This window comes from Opisthocomus hoazin, chromosome 20, assembly GCF_030867145.1.
Source record: "Opisthocomus hoazin isolate bOpiHoa1 chromosome 20, bOpiHoa1.hap1, whole genome shotgun sequence".
Classification (NCBI taxonomy): Eukaryota; Metazoa; Chordata; class Aves; order Opisthocomiformes; family Opisthocomidae; genus Opisthocomus; species Opisthocomus hoazin.
The window spans coordinates 15,698,000-15,723,207 of NC_134433.1; the positions used below are offsets into that span (position 1 = coordinate 15,698,000).

At 46.0% G+C, this 25,208-nt stretch overlaps 2 protein-coding genes across 6 annotated transcripts in view; both read right to left on the bottom strand.

The window, feature by feature from the left end:
• The window catches only part of SYNRG (synergin gamma), a 43,339-nt gene extending 30,674 nt beyond the window's left edge, over positions 1–12,665 (bottom strand). For 2 of the 5 annotated variants that reach the window (XM_075439898.1, XM_075439897.1), the window contains exons 1-8: positions 12,592–12,665; positions 8,076–8,116; positions 6,703–6,821; positions 4,683–4,813; positions 4,245–4,350; positions 3,529–3,640; positions 2,100–2,390; positions 1,114–1,338 (exon numbers count right to left, since the gene is read on the bottom strand). In XM_075439898.1, the coding sequence (XP_075296013.1) occupies positions 1,114–1,338; positions 2,100–2,390; positions 3,529–3,640; positions 4,245–4,350; positions 4,683–4,813; positions 6,703–6,821; positions 8,076–8,116; positions 12,592–12,665 (1,099 nt within the window). The remainder of the gene's footprint in view (positions 1–1,113; positions 1,339–2,099; positions 2,391–3,528; positions 3,641–4,244; positions 4,351–4,682; positions 4,814–6,702; positions 6,822–8,075; positions 8,117–12,591) is intronic. The other 3 variants (XM_075439901.1, XM_075439900.1, XM_075439899.1) reach the window with 2 other exon arrangements.
• Positions 12,666–13,932: 1,267 nt separating this feature from the next.
• DDX52 (DExD-box helicase 52) lies at positions 13,933–21,810 on the bottom strand. The gene is made up of 15 exons (XM_075440396.1): positions 21,720–21,810; positions 21,296–21,539; positions 20,829–20,959; positions 20,443–20,628; positions 20,014–20,157; positions 19,240–19,351; positions 18,869–18,941; positions 18,503–18,706; positions 18,038–18,128; positions 17,383–17,505; positions 17,003–17,153; positions 16,550–16,625; positions 15,927–15,998; positions 15,184–15,276; positions 13,933–14,626 (listed from the first exon to the last, which is right to left on the bottom strand). The coding sequence occupies exons 1-15, from the start codon at positions 21,804–21,806 to the stop codon at positions 14,539–14,541; spliced, it is 1,875 nt and encodes a 624-aa protein (XP_075296511.1). The 5' UTR covers positions 21,807–21,810; the 3' UTR covers positions 13,933–14,538.
• Between the last annotated feature and the right edge of the window lie 3,398 nt (positions 21,811–25,208).

The window sequence follows — 25,208 nt, forward strand, 5'->3', positions numbered from 1 at the left end:
AGCATCATATTGTGTTGGATTGGTACAAAATCAGCAATGCAACTGACTGACCTATGCTATGAATAAACAAACAGCTCCTATTTCATGCTGTATATTCTTTCAAGTTAAGTCACTTTTAGCAATTTACTGTGTATTACACAGCCCTTCCACTTATTAAAAATGTCCATTCAAACCACTTCATCTCATCCAGTAATGTTTTTTAAATATATTGGATAAGAAAACACTTGAAAGCAACATATCCAACGACTGAGGGGAGGAATACATGAGTTTTGATTAATAAAAAGTTGTGATACTTCTAGGAAAGAAAACTGCTTAAGAGAGTGCCCGATTCAATTATCTACAGACCAGAAGCCTTCCCGCCCTTCTCCATCTCCTCTGACCCCCCAGTAAATTGAAATTACACAAAGGGCTAATTTATTTTTATCATACTTGACTACAACGGAGCCCACATTTCATGTTAGCCTCGAGTACAACCTCCGAGCACTAACCAAGGTACACCAGAGATCTTGCATTTATTTTGATGAGAATAAAACAAAACCAAACAGTCAACAGCCAGCTTTAATAAAATCCACATTGGAACTAAGGCTTGCTTAAAGTTTTCATTTAGTTCAGCTTTTGAAATGTTGATCCCTAAAGCACAGATAGTTTTAGACAAAATGCACCTGAGCAGCAAACTGTCTGGGAAACAAGTATTAGCTAGCTAAGAGTTTTAGCCTGAAAAGATTTTATCCCTTCAAAGTTAAAAGATGAAAACTCACCATGACACTGATCATCTTTAAGTTTCCTTAAATAACTAAAAAAAAGTAAAAATCTTCATAGAGAGCAGATCTTTTTTTTTCCCCCCAAGAAAGAGGACAGAATATTTTAAAACAGCAGACCTGATTAAGCAAACACGTTAAAAGTGATTACAGCAGTAAATTCACGTGGAAAAAGTTCAGAGCAAAATCATAGTAGTTATACTTTCAGCAAGGAGCAGGATGCACTGACTTATTATTCAAGCAGGCATTCAGAGCAAAATGATGCAGGATTGGGCTTAGAATTAGTGTACAGAGTATTAGCATTCAAGCAGCATCTTATTAGATTTAAATTCCATCAAATGTTTCATTTGCTCACCACACTCTCCAACTGCTCTGTTTTGTTCTGAAGCCTTGTGCACCTCTGCAGCAGTGGTACCACTTTCACGTCCACCTACAACATCCCAGTCATTGCTGGCTTGACTGGGATGAACTTGGCGCACAGTCGAGGCTTTGTGCCCAACTTCGGATGTTTTAAGTTTGGTTTGCTCTTGTTCAGATTCATTTGAGCCATTATCTAAGACCTTCTCCTCCAGGGAAGAGCCTGAATAAACAGCAGGAGGAATTACTTGTATCTTGTCATTAACCACCCAGATGGCAATTCCATACTTCCAAAGGAAAAGTATTATTGGTACCACTGATGAGTTATGAAGATGCATATCCGTCCCAGCTCAGACCAACAGCACCACCCTGGTCAGACACTCCGATAGCCTCATTCGGCCCTTTGCTTACCACACATGCACAACCAACCCAACAAACAGAAGGCAACAAGGAGGAGCAGGAATACACGAAACTATTTTCTGTATTTGGATTACCATTGTACCATTACATCATCTAGGCATCAGCAGCAGAAGGGTCCAATACCTACTTACATCTGCAAAATTCTTCACGTTCATCTCCCCAACACCCATTTAGCCGCCAAGAAAGGAAGCACACAAGTGCTCCACATTAGCATAATAGTTGTTTTTCAGACCACCATCTCAACTGTATTTTTTTCTGCTACACAGACTTAGGAAGAAGCTAGCAGACAAGACTTAATTAACTTAAGATCAGCCATATGCATATTTAGCAATAAACATATTTAGCAATAGTTGGATCCACACGCAATTTGCTTTTACAATACACTTCTAAGGGAAGGAATAAAGCGACTTAAATCATCTTTTTCCATGGATCAGCAGGTTTCTACTTAATTGCCTATATATTGCTTCTTTCAGCCAGACTGAAAAAAACTCCAGCAAAATAAGTAAAGACTCTGTGTAGCTCTACGACAGAAGGTGACATGTGAAAAAGATACTTTATAGTTACCTGTTTTATGGATATTGGGTGAAGATGCAGAGGTAGGAAAATAAGGGACCTGCCCAGTTGTACCATGCAGGATGGATAACACTGGAGTCGGGGCTGGAGGGAGAGGTTGGAGCACAGCCTTTTCGGAAAGCAGTTGCCCAGCCTCAGCAGCAGAATGGAAAGGCTGAGAGGCGGGTTGAGGCACCAGTTTGGGGATTTCAACAGGCCCTTGTATAAAGTCACTAAATTCTTCATCATCGAGAAAAGCAGAGTGGGAAACAGATACAGCAGAATGGGATGATGTGGGATGATCTGTAAAATGGAATGAACACACATCGCACAGTGATGAGGAGAAAGGTTCACAGGTGGAGAGGTGGGAAAAGTGACAAACACTAGGTATACACAGCAGATGGGTGAGGGGAAACAGCAGTGGATGAAGTACTTGACAGAGATGTGTAGAGCTACTGTCAGCATAACAAAGGCGTGAGGTAAAACTGAGCAGCCACTTCCAACCATGCATCTTCTCTCCCAGATTTTTGTGATGTAAACACCTCAACTGAAATTTGATTCTTAGCACTGGCTATGGAAACAGACTGGGTCAAAACAAAGCAAGAGCTAATATTTCAAACTGGACTTCATGAGGGTGTGCATAGGGGGACATTATACCTCGAAGGAGTGTTTTATCCTCAGAAGCTCAATAATATATCATAAAATATATAAGATATATCATAAAATAAGCAGACAATCTGCTGTTTGATCCCTTGCATAGTTACCCATTTTAACAGAACTTGCCTAGGATAGGCAAGTCTACAGGCAACAGGTAATAGTCAGAAACCAACTGTAACTTCAAAAGTATCAAAGAGCAAATCCACAGTACAGATAAAGATTTTATCCAGGAAAACGCTTGTCTAGATAACCTTTGTTTCAGGCTAGACACAGAATAAACTATACTACAACCCACAGGAAATCTTTAGCAGTAATTGTTACAAATGCAGTAATTACTGAGAAGAGAATAGAGAAGGCTTGGGTTTGGCCATGCCCAGCAACGGTACACAAGCAGCTGTTAGAGTACACTGCAGGCATCATACAATGTTTTCATCATTCTTAGCACTCGTATAGCACTTAGCTTCAAAAGCACTCTGCAAAACATTAATTAATGCTTTGACTAGAAAAGAACAAACGCATTATCAATTTCCATGATATTTCACATTAAGCATTCTTTTAAAGATTTCAAGTCTTCTAATAAAGGCTGGTATTTGCTATTTCACCCTCGTAACCTGACCAAGCAAACAGTCACTGGAAGGACACTTTGTTTTACAAAACAGTTAACCCGTTCACTTTGTACCACCAAATAAAAATACTTCTTGGAACTAGTTCCCCCTGCTGAGCATTTCTAACATTTTTTATTTGAGTTTTATTTTCAGTTGGAAGCTGAGAAAAAATGACATACCTGGCTTTTTTGGATGCGATGCTGGTGTTGGGTGCATTTTAGCATCTCTAGAAAAGCCATCTAAATTTCCTTTGATGGCTTCCAAAGCATCATCCCTGCTTTTTTCACCTGTCTGAAACACCAAAGAACACATTTTGAAAAATTCACAGAACAGCTCAGCTTTCTTTCAATATCCACACTTCTTCAGTACAAAAATTAGCAATGCCTGCTGTGAGATTAAACTGTTTCTCCAGCAGTGCCTTGCTGAAGCATATCAACAATAACTCCCATATTCAGAAAGCATTTATTTTGCAGACTACACCATAACAGTGTTTTGCAGTCTTTAGACACAGCTTTATGCACAGGAACAATACACAATCTTACTCAGCTATTTGTATTCTTGCAGATCAGAGCCTTCCAGCTCACTGCAAGCATCCAAAACTTTGGACAAAGTTAACAAACAAGCAACCAAACATCATCTCTTCTAGAAACTCAATCTGTTCCCAAGCGTTACACACCAGGTTGGTTTATTTTTCAAAAGCTGATTTCATTTTCAACACCAGACTTTGTTTACATTACACCGAGTGTGTAAGGACTGACTATTCCAGATGCTTTTCAAGATGTAATCTGATGTCTCATACAAGTTCCCCATTTATTTGCTTGCCAAAAGAGCCCATCCCATCAAAAGCCATTAAAAAAACCTGAAGAAACACCCCCCCCACTTCTTTAGGACATACCTTCGGTTTCACACTGCTTAGGAGTCTCAGCTTTTGTTTCTGCTCTTCAAACTGGCGCCGTTTTCTTTCTTCTTCTAAGAACTTCTGCTGGTGCTCAAACCTCTTCCTGAAGCAAAATGATTGAAAAAAATCTAAAAATAAATTTTCATTACAATTTTCATGGCAAGCTTCTGCTTGACTTTTCCATTTCTTCAGTCTCAAATTCAGATGGCTTGGTGCACACATTTCTACTTTTCCTCTGAGCTGTATGACAGCCGCTACTCACTTCATAGATGGCCTTCAAACGCAAGGGAACGATCTCAACAATATTCTGTAGCCCTAAATGGACTACTTTTCTAGAGAAACTATCAATATTTATACTGTGTGAGCTACGTCTCCAGACTACCCCTCCCACTTCAAAAAGCAGAATTTCCCAAGAGTCAGTAAAGCGTCACTCACTGTTGTTCCTCTGCAAACTGCTTCTGCATGTCGGGGGTGTACTGCGGGGCTGCCGGACGCATTCCCAAGAAAGGAGCCTGTCCCATGTAAGGCATTCCGGTCGCTGGCATCGGCCCTAAGGGCATGCCACCCTAGAACAAAATAAATCATACAGCTCTAAGGTTTGGGGTTTTTTCTCCCCCGGCACAGAAAAAGTCAAACCAGTGGCAACTGCCAAGCTGTGGACCAGGCTGATCTCACAGGCCAGCAGGTTAAGCGCAGCTGGGCTGCTGCAGAGCACAGCGCCGGTCCCGCAGCAGATGGCACTCGTCCCCCTCCACAGCGAGTTACAGTTCCTGAAGGATCGCAGCAGGCAGCGTGGTCGTCATCCTCTTCATGGTCAAACTCAAAAATCCACCCAGCCTACCTCAAGAGCAGGAAGGTTAGAGGCGCCCCGCAGTGCTACACGCGGTTCGATACCAGGCGTCCGGGTTTTGTGTCTCCTATTCTAAGTGACTGCAGAATGCGTTTCCATTCCCTGCTGGAGGTGCACGCTCCCAACCAACAACGGATGCCGGCAAGACGCGGTCTAGGGATTCTGCAAACACAGCTTACGCAAGGGTCCCGGGGAGGGAGACGGCACACGACAACAGCCAAGAGGAGGCTGGTCTGAATAAACTGCAGCTGTACCAGAAACATTTGCCAAGAAATGTGTTCTGGTGCAGTTATAGCAGCAAAGCTCACCTAATATAGATGGGGCCAGACAATAATTTACTTCTCTTACCATTCATTTTGTATGTGGTATCAGAACACACAGGAAGAATAAAAGTTGTTTATTATTTTTAGACCACCTCTCATAAAAACAACTTCCTGCTATAAATTTTACAAAATTAATCTAATAAATTCCAGGTGGGGGTAGGAAAAGGGAGTGTAAGGAGGTGGCAAGTTATAATAAATTCAATTTGTCGCACAGCAATTTGGCTACAAATCCATGCCAAGACATTAAATTTCAGCAAAGTGCAAATTTGTACATAAGCACATAAGGTGCTAAATAGAAAACAAAAGGTTAAAAAAGTGAAAACATAATATTAGCTACTCATATGTCATTCTTTTTCCTCAGTTAGCAACAGCAGAGTTAAAGAGAAAGTTACTTTAAGCAAGAAAAAGAATGAGAATGAAACTCGGGAATTAGGACAAACTGGAAAACCGGTCACATGAGAAAATGCAGCATATTTAAGTGATTCCTTGCTCCTCAGAACAAGGTATTTAAAAAGAAAGTTTATTAACTGCTACCTACACTCAGGAAACTTAGTTCTATTGACTCCAGCATTTGAGTTACAAAGTGATAAAACAATTCAGTGAATTAGCCACGATCAATCAGACTGTGCACACAGTTACCTCTTCTCAGCTTATAAAGGTCTCATTTAAAATACTACACAATACGCCACCTTAACCATAAGTACATAAAACCAAAGCAAAGAAGAAAAAGTACAAAGTGAAATTAAAAAGACAGAAGAGGTATGTTGTGGGAGTCTTGAATTATAGTCACTTAACAATTCAACACTATTCAAACCACCCTTTGCAGTAGGTGGCATCTGGTAGCTTTTCGATATCTTGCTGATGCTTTTGCTTCCTTTCCTGTCCAGTGACCATGCGTCTCTTACCACGCTTTGGTGTCACAACCCGTATAACGAAATAAAAGTTCAGATTCTGACACCTTCGAGTCGGCTATAACATCCAAGTTACTTTAAGTATCACCGATAGTGTCCTTGCACTATGCCCTCATTCCTCCCTACAACAGTGAGCAACGCACGGCGAACTTCACAACACAGATCCCAACAAAACCTGAAGAATTCTTTAAATTATCAGAAATATCTCCAAAATACGGTGTCCAACTACGGACTTATACCCACGCTTCCGTTTCTAGCTAGGTTCCACCCTCCCACCCCACTGCGGCTGGGAGCGGGCTATGGCATCAGCCGTCACCTTTCAGACGAGCACCAAGCTATCTCATTTCAGTCCCCGTTTCACTGCCACGCACCTGCATGGCCATGGGTCCAGGAGCCATCTGAGAACCGTAGTTCATCCCCATCATGCCTGGCATACTGGACTGCATGACAGGAACCATTGGAAATCCTTGCTGTTGCATAGGAATCATCCCTACAATGAAACATCAAACAAGGTAAGCTCCCAGTTAGTGTTAAAGGTTTTGGCTTTTTCTTTTTCTTTTTTTTTTTTTTTTAATTAAACCAGCAAAAGAAAGGAAAAATACTCTGAGTATTGGTGGACTGTTTAAAAAAATTAAAAAATCTGCTACACTGCAGGCAGCCACAGAATTTCCTCAGTTTAGATCCCAAGGATTCTCTGTGGGTTTCTTCCCACGTGATTTTTGAAAGGGTCATGTCCAATTAACGAGATTTAATTAACCAGCTTGACTGGCGCTGATAATTGTCCACTTCTCATGAAAGGGAAAACTTACAAACTGGCAGCTTTTGAAGATAAGTCTGGGAAATAAACTCCTCACTTCACAAGGCAACTTCACACTCTGCTCTGGCTGGGTAACTTGTCTGTAGGTTAATTAGCCCACTACATGTATTAGAATGGTTACAATATTTGTCAGTAAAATCTAAACATCAACAAAATTGGACAAATCAAGCTGGAATGTATTAATTCATTGAATAAAGTGGATTATGTTTCAGTATTTTCATATCTCATCTTTTGCTATCTTGGGAGACATATACTAACACACATTTATCACCAGCACACCGCGAGATAATTCTAACCGTGCATAACTGAACATCACATGCAAAAGCACTCCAGGAGGGAAGCGACAGACTCAGGAATAATCCCTAAATCAGTCCCTGAGACGTCTTATGAGAAAACTCTCCACTTTCCCTACAAGTTCTCTCTGTATTTTCCATTAATTAAACAGCACTGCAACAGGAATAAGAACAAAGGTAATTTAAGGCTGAGGCTCTCCTATTGTATTAATGCTTTCCACACAGGTTGTGACTCTTGTCCCAGGGTCTTGCTGTGCTTCGTAAATATTTACCAGGTCTTGCAACACCCTCACAATACGGGTATACACAGCTGGTAGATGAAGCATGAAGAGGTTAAATACCACACTCAAAAATAACACAAAAATCTTAAAGGCAAATTCAGGCGAACAATGGAGATACAGTTTTCCTAGGTCTTTCACCTAGCATTCTGGTAACACTGCCTCTTCAACACTGCATAAAAAATGTTATAAATAGAGTTGCAAGAGTCAGCTTCCCAGTAGTGAATTCAAGGGAAAAAACAGCTAGGGAGTTCAATTAATAATCACGCTTCTGAGCGTCAGTGTGGGACTATTTTAAGTTGTTTCGCATATCTAAACAAAGCAAAGAACTTTGTGCTCAAAATGTTCATACATACCTTGAGGGGGGCCTAAACCACCTGCGACAGGAAACATGAAGCTGGAAGAGGAAAAGGGGTACATGAAAGTCTGTAATTCTAGTGCAAATATAAACGAATGCAAAAGCTACCTCGACTTGCATGTCGGCGGCACCACCACCACCCGAAGCCTCCCACCTCACTCCTCTGCTCCTGCAGGTCTCCAGAACCCCAGCCCGGGCAAAAGGCCACCCCTCCCAGGGATCCCCAAAGCAATGCCAGCCCTGCCACAGGCTGCAGAGCCGGGAAGAAACAGATCCTCTCCTTCACAGCAGCACGCAAAAGGCTTTGACTCATCGACATCACCCACCAGAGAGCTCCAGCACCTACGCAGGTTGGTAACAGGTCAGTTTGTTGGTGTAGGCTAGGCCTCCAAGCACAGCAGAATGAATAAGCATCTCCTGCTGGAAGTACCTGATTCAGCACGACCATAAACTGCACCAGACAATAGTTCTCAGCTGCTTAGTAACAACGTTCTGCAGAAAAACAAACTACACGCGAAACCCCACAACTTCTGCGGTTTTGCCCTCTTTGAAACAAGCAGTATCACAAAATAATGGAGTTTCTATTTTCTCAAATATCTAATTACAAGAAAAATAGTGCCATGGAAAAAATATTTATTCAAGTATCAAGGGCCAAGTGCACCTGGAGGGAGAACTGTTAGAATTTCAGCTGAAATCGTAACGGAAATTGCTAGCCTGCACTTTCACACAGAAGCACGTGCTGCGCTGCCAAACGGCGAAAAAGGACCCAGTTTAAAAGTCTCATTTGCAAGCAGCTCTCAGAAACCCACGTCAGCAGTAATTTGCCAAACAAGAACCTCACTCAGTGTCCCAGGCAGCTATTACACCAAAATACCATGAAAGAGAAACGCACTTGTAGATATTCAATACTCCTCAGCACGAGGGTGGATGTGAAAGCAACTGCCTCAGAGTAAAGGAGGAAACGCCGCCATGAATGACTGCAGACGGTTTCTCAAAACCTGCGGGAAGTTCCGAAACCCAACCTGCTTTATAAATATAAGAGAGCTGTGTAATCGGAGTACTAAGATAAAATAAGGAATTTAAATTATGCATTTATCCAAAAGTAAATTGCACCTACCCACTACACAGACAGCAGGTTACATGGTCACCAAGACAACCCATGTTACTCTTCATTTCACCCTCTAACTTGGAATCCTCTTTATACTGCACCTTTTTCTTTTACCCTGACCACTGTGTGCTAATTTCTGCTTCCACAACAAACACATCCCTACCCTTCCCACCAGGGCCAGGTCTTACCACCCTCAGTCACCACAATATTTGCTTTCCCTGTTCGCAGCGCTGTGCAAACGCGTGCTACCCCATTTCAAAACAGGCGCTGGGCTTCTCCGGACTGGGTTCAGGTCACGCTGCGGCCAGGGTCTACTCCACTGACCGGTGTTCAATTCGGTTTAACACACTTCTTAGCATACAAATATTAGCAACACAAAGACAAAGAGCTGACTGAAGATCACAGAGGGACCCATGGCTGAACTCCGGTGCTGGTCAGAAATGCTATTTTCTCCACTCAGGGGCTGACGCCCAGTGAATTAACTGGGGGTTGCCTGCATTTGGTTTCACCTGTGGAAACAGTTGATTTGCCCACTAGGCTCCTCGACAATATAACCCCTTAAAAGATGTGTAGTTTCAGCTGTGTAGAACTTCTGCCATTCTTAGTTCTTCTGAGAACTTCACCATTCTTAGTTTCATCAGAATGATGAAATATTAAAAGTTATTTCTGAAAAGCTCACAAGTAGGACAAGTGCTCATAGCCTTATGTTTTCCTGTCTAGTTGGGGAATACGGTCAACAAGAATTCTTCCAAATTGACAAACGCAATGTAAACTGAAGAAACATAGCAAGGCACCACTGCTTGTCGGAAGCAAATAAAGGCCAGACTATTAAATATTTATCCCTTTCTACAGAGCTCCTGATTTATTTATGTCTCTGTTGAAAAAAAACCCAACACAATCAACAAAAAAAAACCCTGCTGCTAATTAGAGGGCACTGGCAGAAGAGCTCATTAAAAGTAGCAAAGCAAGCTCCTGCAGCACGGCACACTACGTGCGGCTCGGACTCATCACGGATCTCACTCCAAGACCGAGCTGCGCCGTTGCCAACGTCAGCCACGCATGCACGTACATAAACCCCATCCGCTCACTTAGTCAAGCAACAGGAACTTTATTTCAAAACCACTTTTTGGAGATGCAAAAGAAATGCCCACACCCATCCAGTCAAAGCAGCTGATTCTCACCACTGAGCAAGTTCAGGTACAGCCACTCCCGAGGTCACCTGAAGCACGACAGAAACCCACTGAATGTGACAGCCACACAGCGACAGCAGCACCAGCAGAAGTAACTTTCTTTTAAAGACAACATTTTAATTCCACTTATCTCAAAATAACGATACTGACAGGAGAATTAAGAATAAAACAGACAAAATTAGAACAGTCTCCCTTCTGAAATGACCAACTTTCCAGACAACTGAAACTTTTATGACCCCAGATGCCTACCATGTACAGATTAGTTGACTCTTATCAAGCAAGCTATTTTAATATAGTTTCTTACTCCTTGTTACTTCCACAACAGTTTAAGTGCACCTGCAGACACTTTGGTTGCTCTCAGCAGCAGAAGCACTTGACCACCTCGGTTCATGCCACAAGCCATAACACTTTGGCTAACACAGTAAGAAAGTGTAATCTATGTGACAAGCAGCACAAGTAAAACAAATATAAGGAAAACACAGCAATTACTCCACAACAGAACTCTTAAAAGTAGTAATACAAACCTGTAAATTCCTACTAGATAAGTATTTCAAACCTGGAGCTTAAAAAAAAACCCAATCAACAAACCAACAGCTTCAGCCAAACTGCAGGAGCATGGGGAGAAGCTGCTCCTTTTCTGCACTCAGACTTCACTATAAAAGCTCCAAACTACACCCAACGTTTTCCCATCTACACATGGATTTTTAAAGCCCTTCATTCCCAATCAGTACAACTCTATCAACACAATATAGACTGTCAGTGTTTCCGAATGGCAGAAATCCATGAAAATTAAAGTGATAAATGGCAAAGAAGCCACATAGACACAGAGAACGGAAATCCTCCTCTACCTCCAGACTTCGTTCTCGAAGAAACCAAAATATCAACAACAGGAAATAATGATTTTCAAGTTGTATTGTTTTGAAACCTATAGTCCACCGATAACATTTTTGTTACTTTCTTATTAAACTGCTGAGCAGTCAGCGCTGCTCGAAGAGGTCTGACGGTTTATCCAGCCCCTCGCAAGAGCCGTTTCAGAATTCTGCACGTGGGGAAACACACAGCGTGCCTCCCACGGCCTGCACAGGCGCACATACACCCTTCAGCTTTTCTCTTCCCAGGTATTCCAGACCCCTGGGATGCCCCTTCCCAGCGGAGAGCCGGGAGCAGCTCGGACAGCGGGCAGGGGCACACTGCCCTGTGCCTCGCGGCTGCAGGTCACCCCAGCACAGACCCAGTAACGGTGACAAAACTGTGGGCTTCAGCTACCCAAGGCAACTCAGCAAACTCATTTGTCAAACGCAACATTTGCCCAGGCTCCCTAGAAGTAGGACAACAGACAAATCGCACGCAAGCACCTATGCTAAAAAATACTAAGTTCTCCAAGGCAGCAGAATACAGCTTCCTAACCTTTCCAAAAACACCTCGCAGTGTTCAAACACCTCTTTTACCACTGCTTCTTTCTCCTGACGCCATTCCTCAGTCCAGGCTGAAGTGCCCTTTGAGGGATGCAGGGGAAAAGAGAACTCCCCAGAGCAGCGCAGATGGGCAGAGGCTCTGTCCCGCAGCGGCCGCAGACCCGGCCCGCTGGCGATGAGCAACGTTTATCGCTGCCGACATCAGCGGCACCCAAGCAGGGCCGGCAAAATCCCCAAATCCCTTCCCACCCCGGTATCTGGGATTGCGGCTGCTGAGCCACAGCTGCCCAGGCCTGATGGCCAAGGGGCCACACCTGCCCAGGCCCGGACGGGCCGGGGGATGAGGCGGGCTCCCCAAAGACGCAAAAATCCCAGCAAACTGCAGAGCCACCATGGCTGCGTTCCCCACACCCCGCCTGGGACCCCCGCACAGGACCCCCACATCCCACCCGAGACCCCAAGGGGACCCCCACACGGAACCCCCACACCTCACCCGGGACCACCGCACCTCGCCTGGCACCCCCGCACAGGACTCCCACACCTCACCCGGGATCCCCCCCCGGGACCCGCACACCCCACGCAGGACCCCACATGGGACCCCCCACACACCCTGCCCGGGCCCTGGCCCACCCCCACATCCCAGCCGTACCCCGAGCCCGCACCCCACAGGTCTCCCCCTCACCTCACCGCCCCCAGAGCCCTCCAGCCCTACCCCATCCGTCCTCCTCCTCCTCTCCACACAGCCCCCCCTCCACCCCCGCCCCCGATGGCCCCGGCCCCCCGGCGCCGCTCCCCACCCACCTGGCGGCCCCCGCCCCGCCGCCGCCCGCCGCCCCGCCGGCGCCCCCCGCGCCGGGCCCCGGCCGCAGCGCCATCTTCCCGCTCGGAGCCCGGCAGCGGCTGTCAGCTGAGCGGCGGCGGCTTCCGGGGCCGGGCCCGGCCGCGGCCCGCCCACGGCCCAACCGCGGGGGGGGGGGGGAGCCCTGCCTTCCTCCCCCCCGCATCCGCGGGACCGCTGCTCAGCTCGGGGCCGTGCGTTGGCGGCTTCAGGCACCTGAGGTAAATCTCACCGGTGACAAAGTGCCACCCCTCGGCCCCGGAGCGCAGAGCCCGCCGCAAGCATCCCCCCCACCCCCCCCCCCCGCGAGGGCATGGTACGGACCGCTCGTTCCGCGGAGGCCCGGCCTGGTGGCAGCGCCTCTCCCTCCCCGCATCTCCCCCCGCCCCAAGGCCGGGGAAACATCGCCGGCAAAGCGCGGAGGCCCCGGAGTTGTTCCGCACCCTCGGACAGAGAGGTTTCAGCCCTCCCCGGGGGGCAGAGCCCGAGACAGGGCACCGCTTCCACCTCCCGAGAGGCTGCTGAGCAGAGACCGCGTTAAAATCAAACCCCACCCGAGAGAAAGAGCCGAGGGAGGTTGAAGCGCTCATTTTAAAACCATCACCGAGAGAACTGTGGCGCCTTCTTCTGCAGAATTAGATTTACACAGAGCTGCTCACGATCAAAAAAGCTGTTTTTTCTCCACTCATGATCAAAAAAGCTCTTTTTTCTCCTGCTACCACTACTGGAATAAGCACGTCCATTCTCCAGAGTAGCAGTGCCTTTAAACGTGATTATTAGATATATTCCACGTTGTATCTGCCATCGATAACTTGCAGCCGGTAACTCAGCATTTATCAGAATGTACGACGGCATTTTTATTCAAATATACGGGCAAATCTGTTCCTAGGTGCCAAAATGAAGACATTATTTCCTACATAACCCAAATATAAGGTGCAATTCTGCAACTAAAGCAAAACCAACTCGGCTTCAGCCCAGCTTGGCAATAAAAAAACAGGACACAGAGCATCTTACACCAGTTTCTCACAAAACTCCACCCTCGTCACGTTACAGTGCTCTGCTGTAAACGAGTTCTCAGAGCTGGGATCCATTTCCAAAGCGGATTAAGTATGACAAGGCCTAGGAACGCCTGCTTAAAGCGGCATTAGAGAGGCAAAGGAGAAGCCACTCCTGCGTTACCAGAATCCTGACGCAGCCGGGGACTGAGAACACAATGAGCAGAGGGGGAGGTGGAAAACGCGTGTAACAGGCCAAGGAGCAAGGCTGCAGACCTGTCCCGTCAAGGCTGTACAGACAGACAGATCTCTGTACTAGAACCTTTTATGACCTTGTTTATTCTGTTTTGAGGCTTAAAGATGAAACAGTACAAAACCAGTGAAGTTCACAGACACTTCAAGTACCAGTTATTTCAAAATGATTTTACAGAAGAAAAAAACTAGGAGGAGCAAGGCTTTACTTTCACTTACACTACAAGTGGGTTGGTTTTGTTTTTAAAGCGTCCAGGGGAGTATTTATCAAGCCCAGCAGTAAGCTGTGTGTGTTGTCTGCCACTGAATCTTCTGGAAGCCTGACAAACATGTTAGGGATGATCTGAACACAGAACTGACAGTGTTTCCAAGAAGTAACGCAGAACTGTGTGACAGTGACACAAACAGATGCTATTTTTGAACTATTGTTCAGAAACTTGAGGCATTTACTGCAAGAGCACACTCCTCCGCTTCTGTAAGAAGCATTCAGGAATCCACCACTGGTATTTCAGTACAGACCTTCTTGCATGTAAACATCCATCCTCTCCCAGAGGGGAACATAAGAAATGTTTTTCTCCCTTCACCTTTGCTGCTATCTTCACCCTTCTGTTCCTCAGCATGGACAGAGGTGTCGGCCACAGCTCCTGAGCAGGCTGTTGCTAGTCAGCTTTTTGAAACAGTCTGTAATTTACTGCCATTTTTATCTTCTTTAACCTTCTGTTTCTCCTTAATGTTTTCCTTTGCCGTTTTCCTACAAGAAACACATTGGAGACCAAGTACATATGGGGCACACAGCAGTGACATAGCCAGTAGTTGTTTTATATCGTATTAGTGCAGCTGAACACAAATCCTTCAGCAGCAACACTCCAAAGCGTGGCTAATGCTGTTCTTTATGACCACTTCTACCATACCAAACTGCTCCACACCCATCTCCGATGAGCTCTAGTCATTACAGCTTAAGATCTGCTGCTTGTATTAATACCCCATGTGTTAAAACCACAGCCAGCCCTGTGCAGGAAGAGGAGCAGACAGGCTCTGTCAAACGATGGCTAGTCCGAAGCCTGGCTTTCAGGCCAGTGGTTTGAACTCAGCGTGCTATCACCTGATACGTAGCACCGGGTAAGGCAAATCCATGGCATTAATCCAATTTCCAGGAGATGGATATTGGCACTAACACTTCACCATTGCTGAAATCATTATGACTGGGTGGTCCATCCAAATGGGTTATTGGTTATTTTGGAGGAAGCATGCTAGGCCTCTTCCAGATAAACGGCACCTCTGACCTCCTCTTGAGAAAAACCTACTTACATTTTTCTTTTGCCTTTCTTTAAGAAGCACTGAGGGGTGGTACAAATGGATTCTCTCGTCAGTGGTTTCTTAATGAATTTCTTCTTTTGCTTGCTGAGAACGACATTTAGTGAAGAAGAATTAAGTTTCATTTAAGGGCAAAAATTAATATCTAAAGTAAATCAAACAAATAATGAAAACTTTTAGTGGTTGTTAGGGACTTATGGGCCTAAATATATTTTCAGTGTTGTTTATTTCAAGACTAGTTCAGCCGCTTTATCTCCAAGATATTCAAACAAACTTTATTTTAATATACAAGTCATATATATATATATATAAAAGGATTTCTGGTTTTAGAAACTATTAGAAGTTACAAAAAAGTATTAAAATCAGCACTAATTAAAAACTATTTATCTGTACGCATACACCCCTACACTATTTTTTCTAAAGGTAACTCAAAAAAGTAAAGGACTTTCACGTGTCAGAAGCCCAGATCATGAGTATGGGCCTAGGAAGTCTAAAGGAGATTTCAGGGAACTCATAGAACAGTTAATTCCAGGAAAACACTAAGTCGAGATTTCTTTTGCTTCCATTTTTGTCTGGGTAAAAAACTGCCAGGACCGCCCTGTCTAAAATTCCTTTTGCAGCGGAACTGCAACTGTATTGCAAACAACTAGATCTTTCCTAACCCTTACACACCCAGCATCACTCACACAGGCTTTTAAAATGGGAAACAAACTGGTAAACTATTCAAACAAACCTACCTTTGCAGTTTGGGGAAGTGTTTTATGTAGTCTGGCACAGGACAGCCAGCTCGCTGAATAACATTGGCTATACTGCAAAGGAGAGGAGGGAAGAGATTAACCCTGGCAGCGAGTGCTTGGACAACAGACAGGCACCTTCTCTGGAAAACAGCAATTCTAACAACTGGCTGGTTTGTTGTCGTTTTTTTGTTTTGTTGTGGGTTTTTTTAAAGCAATAAATAAGACACAAAAGGCTTAAATGAAACTAGCGACTCCATTTGGATAGTTTAAACAAATTGAAACTCTAGGTGAGTACAGTCTTCAAAGAGATGAAGAAAAAGCAATAAGCCAAAACACGAGAATCACACCAAGTAATTTTGGACACAAGCAAGTTAAAAGAACTGGATTAAAAAGCCTGAAGCACAGCATGAGGTAGTCATACTTTCTGCACAGCAAATCATTCAGGAAAACCAGAACAAGAGCAAAGCTAGTTGTAGGGACTGTTGAACCTGCCCTGCAGTGAGGTTCAAGTCAGAATAACTTAATACTTACAAGGTGTGTGGTACCAGACACAACAATAAGGTTCAGCAGTACACTCTACAACACACACAAGACATTTTTACTGTATCATGTTTCCAATTTACCTCCGTAATAAAGGTTTATCATCTTCAGTGAAGAAAGTGACTGCTTTTCCTGTGTGCCCTGCTCTTCCAGTACGACCTGTCAAACAAAGATTTTGCAGAGTAGAGATTTTACTTCACACATCTGCCTTTATTCTATTGTTTTTTACAACCCCAGCCTCCTGACATGTGTTACTATACTAAGCATACTACCAAGCAGCCGATCCCCAAAGATTGTTCCTATCAAATGAAACCACAGTTATGTCTGAAGCATCAAAATAGTTCAGGTCCATCGAAGACTGACAAAAAAATAACACAGTTTTACTGAAAGTTGATCCCAGATATAGACTGGTTCAAGTGATGTAGAAGCTAGTGCTGCAGCAACTTGGTTTCGGGGTTTTTGCTCATGCACAAGAGCATCTACATGAAAGATGGAGGAAATGAGAAAGAGGACGTAATTCATGAACAGTCACTCACCTATCCTGTGGATGTATTCCACCGCACTTGTTGGCAAATCGTAATTGATGACCATATTCACTCCTTTGAAGTCAATCCCTCGAGCTAGTAAGGCTGAGCAGATGAGCACCCAGATCTTCCCAGCTCTGAAACTGCGTACTACGTTATCCCTCTAGCGAAAGAAAAGAGAAGAAAGGCACTTGGAAACAGCCTAATTAGCATTTTGAGAAAGGAGGTGAACTCGCTTCCTGAAAGTTGTTGCAATGTTAACGAACAACACCAAACCTCTAAACAAAAACCTGCTGTAATTTACTGTCAAAGTTGCCCAAAGTTACATTCCAGCACTCCTGCTTTTACCCTTCTTCTGAAGTGTTTCTTGGAAAGAAATTACATCCTCCTACCTGTTGCTGAGTTTTGTCTGCATGGATGACATCCACATTGATGCCTTCGTAAATAAGTTCATGGAAAAGCTCTCTAGCCCTCTCAATAGACTGAACAAAAACAAGGACCGGAGGAGCAAAACCCTGCAAAAGAATAAAAGCTTGTCTAAGGTTCACGTCCTTTTCCTACTATTAACTGGTTGCAGACACTGAGCTACTACACAGGCTTAAACAGCCCTGGTATTTTACATCTCAGAGGATGGTTTTGGGGGGTTTTTTTGACTAGCCAAATCTTTGGGAGTCAGAACTAAGCACGTTCAGCTCCACTGCCTTTGAGGGAACAGTTCCTAACCTAAGCATCAGGCTGCATTTTAATCCACAGAAGCAAACAGATTTTTTTCCAACCCAATGTGAAGAAACCACTCCGACTGCCAAGTAAAATTGAACAGACTGTTAATACAAACTGCTCCTAAGCAAGACTCAAATATGTAACCAAGAACGGGGAACCCTCTCAGTTTTCATCGGTAGGGTACTTGCTCTTCCTCTTGTCCAGCAGATTTGGACAATGGTTTAATGTGTCACAGAGAAGTCTTTGACCTAGGAAATTAAGAGTCTCCGACAGAACACATAGCTCAGATCAGCACTGAGCAGAACGTACTCAGCCTCTCCAAAATACCTTTTTAACAAGCTCTCTCATTGCCGTTAGTTTTCCTGTCTCGGATCCAACAAACAATAGCTCTTGTTCTACTGTCTCCGCTGCAGAGTTTCTGAAACCAGAAATCCAACAGAAGTGTGCTAGTTAAGAGTTTATTTATACATTTATAAACACTAAAAAATGTGAAATATTACCTGGTGAATGAGAAATATTGCACAACAAACTTATTTCACCAGTACTGACTTCTAAGATTAATGTTTATTTGATGACAAAGTAATGGGTAAAAGAAAACACCACTTTCCCCAATATACGAGAAAGATCTGTATGCCTATACTTTTTTTTTCTGGAGACAAACAACGTGCAGTACTAAGACGAACAACAGACACACACACAACCAAGCAGACTGACAATGCAAAGAAAACAAATAATTTGCACAGGAAATGAAAAAAACCACATGAGAGAGCCAGAGTACAACTGCACACCTACCTCGCTCCAACAGATACCAGAACAACGCTGTCAAGGTTGAGTTTACACCACTCCTCTACATCACGTGCAAAGGTTGCGCTGAACAAGGCCCTTCTCACCACGTGGGACGTGCACGCCAGGAAGACGGAGGCCAGCTGGTCTCGGAACCCTGACTTCCCGTCTTCAAACAGTTTGTCTGACTCATCCACCACCAGCCACTCCACACTAGGAACAGAGAGGTTTGCTTTTCACTAAGTCACTTGTGGAGAAGGCAAAAGTTCTAACAGACGGTCACAGATGCAAGGACTATGCACGCGTCTGCTTTTCAGTGGCAAAGCTACTCAGTGGCTTTGCTGCTAAGCCAGATTCGATAAAGACTCTCAGTACCTGGTCAAGTCTATTGCCGGAGGATCTTGTTTCAGCAAATAAATGAGTCTGTTTGGCGTAGTAACTAGTATATCTATAGGAGGGGGGGGGGGGGGAAAAGGCAAAGCGTTAAAAAAGACACAAAATAAACCAGACTAACAGAGCCCTGAAACCCAAGTTCCAATCCAGTCTGCCAGGGGTACAATTTCACAGGGTCCATTGTCAGGCTCACCTCCTATTTCTTCCACGCCAGCTGCTTTTTTAGCATTGAGCAATAGATTGTACATCTTGAGTGCTATTAACCGATCTCTTTAAAACCACACAGGCCAGAAGAAAAAGGTCAGTGACGTTTTTTAGACTTTCAGAAGCACTTCAGTAGCTAGAACAATTACCATATTTCTTAGAAGACGTGGGCCCAAACTTCTTGGCTGCTTCAGCTGCCTTGTGGATCATATGTATCCTGAAGCCGGTCCCCTCAGCCAGCTTCACCAGCTCCCGATGTGTCTGGAAAAGCAGCAACAGAGACCAAGATTTCAAACTGAGCTTAATAGCTTTCCTAGCCAGAAAAGCTGCAGACAATCCTGAAGATAAAGCTTCAAAAGTCACCTCGATTTCAGTGTTAAGAGAAAGATGTCTAGTTTCCTTAGCATAAATAAATGCAGCTAACGTGTATTATTCACCTGAAAGTTCTCACAGGTCTGACTACCATGTTTTGACTCTAACAGTGTAGCTCCCACAAGACCCTCTCCCATCTGAATAAAAATGGAACTGTGCCCAAAATTGTAATTTCTATTTCAGTCTAATAACAAAGCTTCAATAATTTCAGTTATGCACTGAAATTCTGCGTTTGGGACAAACAGACAAATCTCTTGTAGCAACCTCAGACATGAAGGTAGGAAGTAAGAGCACCTAAGCATTGGGCAGTTCTAAAATACAATCAAAGAATCTTGAGCCTCTAATCTAATCATCTAGATTAGACTGAGATGCTAGATACGTAGCTATTTCACAGAAGACAAAAGACTTAAAAGAAATGTTTAAATCAGCTTTTTCTGATATCTGAGGACAATAAAGGAAAAAATATTTACTAAGCTGCCGTTTTACTGATTCAGAGCGACAACTTTGAAGAACATCAATATGACGACAACCCTTTTCCCCTCAACACACACCTGGCTAGCAAGTTCTCGCGTGGGCGATATGATCAGAGCTCTGAATCCTTTGTTCCTAGGTTGTTTCAGATGTGTTAGGAGAGGAATACAAAACGCCAGTGTTTTTCCAGACCCAGTAGGAGCTGAAGCTAGAAGTTCCCGACCCTGTAAGAAAAACAGAAAAAGAAGGGTGTTCTATTTTACTTGGAAAAAAAACCCCACCCAAAAATCACATTCACATAAATACTTATGCTACGAACTAACCCTAAATACATTAGTAAAAGCACAGATCAAGAATATTGTAATGGCTTTTAAAGGTTTGAACTCTGACACAGTCGCTCCATCTCTAAAGCTGTGTAATTAACCACCGCCGTGACCGCTGCTACAGAGACACCGCTCCCCACATTTCGCCCTACTCCCTGCCACAAAACACAATACCCACAAACTTACATGCAGCATGACGGGAATGGCCTGCATCTGGATGGGCGTGGGGACCTGGAAGCCAGCAGCCTGAATGTTCGCCATGATTTTAGGGTGGATTTTGTACTCCTTTTGAAGCTGATCAAACGTGGCAATTGGGTCAGGAAGATCTGTTCCTTGAACGCTGATCTTGTGCTGATTTCTGAAGCGGTTTATCTAAAAGCAAAAGACAAACTCTTTCCTTCCTCCTCTGACAGCAGAAAACTAAACATAGGTGGATTCATCTTCTGGTTACTTTCCCCACAGTCAGTCACCCTCCTCCCAAGAGAGATTACCATAAGTGAACCTCAACTTTTGGACGAAACACCCGCAGAAACCAAGTAATCTGTTGCTACATTAGACTTCTGTGCTCCCACCTTTTCTCTTCTCAAGCGTTCAAGTTTTTCTGCAGCAGGTTTTTTGTCTTTTGCGTCTTCAGATTTTGCTTCCAGAGAGGACATCCATTTTATTCCATTATTTTCTGACAACTCTGGCATGGACGCTGCCTCTGGAAATTTCAAAAAATTGAAGTTTCCATTAGTAAAATCCAGACAAAAATTATTTGGTAAAAAAGGACATTTCAAAACCTTTTTTTTTTCCCCCCTCTCATTATCACTAAAGTTAATGAAGACTCCACAAGGATGGCAACCACTTGCACGCCTTAACCCCAAATCTCGGCCCAATTATTTCATCAGCTCTGACACAGGCCAAAGAACCCAGAAGCCTCTCTTTTATAATAAAATGACCCACAGTACCTGCGGATTTAAAGTAAACTGAAACAAGTAAGAAGCATGCACTTCATCAGGGTATTCTGCCAGGGACACACGAACGCGTATACAAATACCTCGTGTCTTTTTCTTTTTTCTTTTCCTTTCGCTGACTTCTGCAGGTCTTTTCCTCTTCCCTGCCCTCTCTCCATCTTTTTTCCCTGCTCCATCCTCCTTCTCCTGCTGCTCTCTACCCGTCACCTCCTCACCGGCCCCTGCGAGCCCCCAGCCCTCCTCGGCAGAGCCCAGGGGAGCTCCCCCCTTGCGCCCGAAGAAGTCGAGGCTCTCCGGCGAGACGCCGCCGCCGCTCCCCTTTATCACCTGAGGGAGAGCGCAGGGAAAACGGTGAGACGGCCTGGCCAGGCCCCAGCGCCTCACCGACCGCAAGGCCGCAGGTAGGCCCACGGCCCCGCCGCAACGCAGGGACGGGGCCCGCGGTCCCGCGTCGAGGAGAGAACGAGGCCCGCGTCCGCCCCAGCCTCCCCCCGGTCAGCGCCGCACCCCGAACCGCCTCGCATCGAGCCCGAAGCGCCGCAAATCAAAGCGAGCACCGGCGCCCAACTGCCGGAACAGCTCCTGCGCCTCCATGCCGCCTCCCTACCGGAAGCAGCGAGCACTTCCGGGGACGCGGAGGCGGAGCCGGCCGCGCGCCCGGGCGCGTATCCTAGCAACCGCCCCGCCGGCGGGGGTGTCATGGCGCCGCGTTGCCGTGGCAACCGCGCCGTTAGGCTCCGCCGGGCCGCTCTGCGTTGTAGGCCGCGCTAGGCCCCGGGTACCGGGAGAAGCCACCCCAGCCGCCGGGTCGGCCGTTGGCAGAGCCCGAGGGCGGAAAGCAGCGAGCCCTTCCCCGCTGCAAAGCCGGCCTCAGCCCTGGGGGGCTCCGGGCCAGCAGTGTGGTTGTGGGGCCCGCTCGCCCGGGCCCCCTTCCAGACTCCGTTACTGCTGCAGTAACGGGGTCTGGAAGGGGGCCCGGGCGGGAGGGCCCCACAGCAGAGTGATGTTTATGCCTTATTTCCATTTATTTAATATTCTTCATCATCCGCGCAAGGTCTGACCGCATCCGAAATACGAAATCTGGCGTATGAGCTGTAAAACCGTTCTACACCTTTACAGGCGCTTTGTCCTTTTGTGTCTTGCTTCGGCTCTTTCGAAGGGACGGCTCGGCCGCATGAGGGGACAAAAGCTGTCCCGGGAAGTTTTTCGTTCGCGCGTGTCTGGGTTTTTGGTGATTTACAGTACCGTTGGCAGGTCGCAAAGGACTGACCTCGCTTCTACCCGTCGCAGTGCCGACAAGCAGAGATTATCGGCTCTGCCGGGCACAACCACTCCGACTCTTAGAGATGTAAACTTAGATCCTAAATATTTCTGAAGAGGCAAAATGGCGACTTATTAGCACTTTCCACGTCCTGGATCATCCCTTGTTTTATCTTCTCTTCGTGGATTGACGGGGAATCCCTCTGTGATCTGCAACAAGTGGCTCTGCCTTTCCCTGTGGACGTGGAGGAATGTTCTCCCTCGGTTTGATTCAAACCCGTTTTGTTAAAAAAATTTAGGGCTCAGTCCTGCGCTACCCTCCTGATTTTAAGACCAGCGTCGACAGAACCTTTCAGCACGCGTTTTGTGAAGCCAGTTAGCAGTCCCAGTGACACCTAAATTAAAGTCAGGAATGTGCCCAGTTAATTTGCTCAATCCTTGATTTCCACTGATACAATCCGGCCTCACAACTGTGCTCGAATAAAGTGCTAGAGGCAACGGCAGCAGCAACCGGCTCAGCTGCTCAGGGCAATCAAAAAACTTTGCATAGATTAAGATCAGATTTTATGTGATTCATTTATTTATTCATTATGATAAACTGTGAGATCCAATAGTACCAGTAAGTCTCCTAGTCCTCTGTATCAGATCAAACAATACAGATATTTTTCCTGGTGTTCTTGAAGTAAAACAAACGGAAATCCAACTAAGCAAGAACAGCATTACAATAACTATTTCATGTGATAAAAGTCCCAAGGGCTAAAAGTTCACATTGCTGAAATCCAGGAGCTCTAAGACATACTGGCAGTGGCTGTTCCCCCTGTAACATTTACTACTTTAATTACAAACTTTGAGATGAAAAATTGCATGAACGCGATCCTCCCGCAGCCCCTATCTGTCTGATTTATAGCGCTTTTTCTATGCCAGCCTTTTGACTTCCCTGCAGACGGGTGGAAGCAGCTGCATGGAGACCTGGCTGGGTGCGGAGCACCACGACGCGGACGCTTCCCTCGTGTGCGTCCCCGAGCCGTTGCCGTATTTACAGTGAGTAAAGCCAGCGCGGGAGAGAGACAACGACGCATCCTTCGAGCTGCTCCCGGGCTGAGGATCTTGCTTTTCTGCTAGTTGCTCTGAGAGGACGGGGAAGAATGTGGAGGCATTTGTGTAACAAAGAACTATAAATCATCTCCAATATCCATCACTCACCAAGAGATGCTGTCAGCAGATTCAAGAGTGAGGAAATGGGAAACACTCTCTTCACCAGTTGGTTGGGAAATCCCTTTGTGTCAGGAGTTACGCCGAAGTCAATCAGCCCCGCAGCGGGCGGAGGGGCCAGTGCCAGGACCCAGGCTGCGAGGGGTCGTGTCGTGTGCCAGGGGTGAAAGGGAGAAGTCGGTGAAGTACAAAAATGGAGCAACCTGGGTTAATGCAAAGCAAAACCGCTCTTGTCACGGTGTCGGGCTTAGCTTTGCTTCCCCGGTGCTGTTCTGGCAATCACTCGGCGCTAATTGCCAAGTCAGCGCTGACCTCAGATGACCAGCGAGGCCGTTACAGGGTGCGTGTGGTGCGGGAGCATGGGCCGTTTGGCTCAGCCCCACCACGGGTGCGGTGATTAACGCCCCGACAGCCTGACGTAGCCTGGGCAATCCAGTTTTATTAGCAGTGCTCATCGGGCTGGATCTCGATTCCACGAAAATCAGCTCAAAACTGCACCTGACCTCCAAAACTGATCCCGTGTCTGGGTCAACTGGAGCTGATTTCACTCTTTTTTGTGTGTTGCTCCTGCTTTTCTGAGCAAGCAGACCTAAAGCCTCCCAGCGAAGGACCCCTCTCAGGTGCACGCTGTAGAAACCCCTTGCTTCGTTCCCTATAATTGATCCAAACCAGTAAAGCGAAAGTGGAGTGCCTCCTGCCAGGGAGTGCTCACTCCATCTGCACCTCAGCAAACGAGAGACCGCTGCCTGTGCCAGCTGAGGGGCACGTCCACACCCCCAGCCGCAGCCACGCTCAGATGGGGCCAACGCAGCGGTGACTGGAGCAGCTTGGGGTCTTTATACCAAGCCCCCTGCACCGGCTCGTACGTGCTAGGGAGCACGGCGCTTCTGACACACCGGGGCTGGCATAAAATTGTAGCAGGGGAGGGTAAGGCCTAGCCTTGCTCTGCCAGGATCTGCTGGCAGGACGCCTGCGGACGGGGCTGGGATGCGGGGGAGAGCCCGGGCTGTGCGGTTTTCCCTTTGGTTTGTTCTTCTCGCTGGCAGTCCCTGGGAGCGCAGCAGGTACAGGCAGGTGTTAGAAGCAGGGTACACTCCCGACCCCAGAGCAGCCCCGTCCCGCAGGGCTGCGCAGGGGACTCTGCCGCGGTGCCGAAGCAGCCCGGGTGAGATGCGCTGGTCGGGTCATTGGGCTGTGCCCAACACCTATGTCCGAGATGAAAACCCCTGAGACTGGAAAGCAAATCTGGTGAGCAGATTTATTTCATCCCTTGCACAGTTGGGTCAGAGACGCTCACCTGTAGCCGTGGGCTCCGCTCCTGAAGAAAGCCAGCCAAGGCCACTGTCTTCTGCGTGTGTGCGTTTGTTTGGCAGGTGCAAGACAGGAATTGCAGGACGGCGCTTGCCAGTGGAACTTTTGCATATCTGCTCCCCGCGTCCCACTCTCCGACTGCATCATCATCACTAATATGCACATAACAGTCAATTAGCCCAGCTGAGTGCACTCATGACCTCTGATCCCTGC

Coding starts and splice junctions, on each gene's coding strand:
- DDX52 (XM_075440396.1), bottom strand. CDS start 21,806: ATGGAGGCGCAGGAGCTGTTCCGGCAGTTGGGCGCCGGTGCTCGCTTT. Junction 18,707..18,868: donor CCGGCAATAGACTTGACCAG/GTACTGAGAGTC, acceptor CTCTGTTCCTAG/TGTGGAGTGGCTGGTGGTGG. Junction 15,277..15,926: donor CACTTCCCCAAACTGCAAAG/GTAGGTTTGTTT, acceptor TGTCGTTCTCAG/CAAGCAAAAGAAGAAATTCA.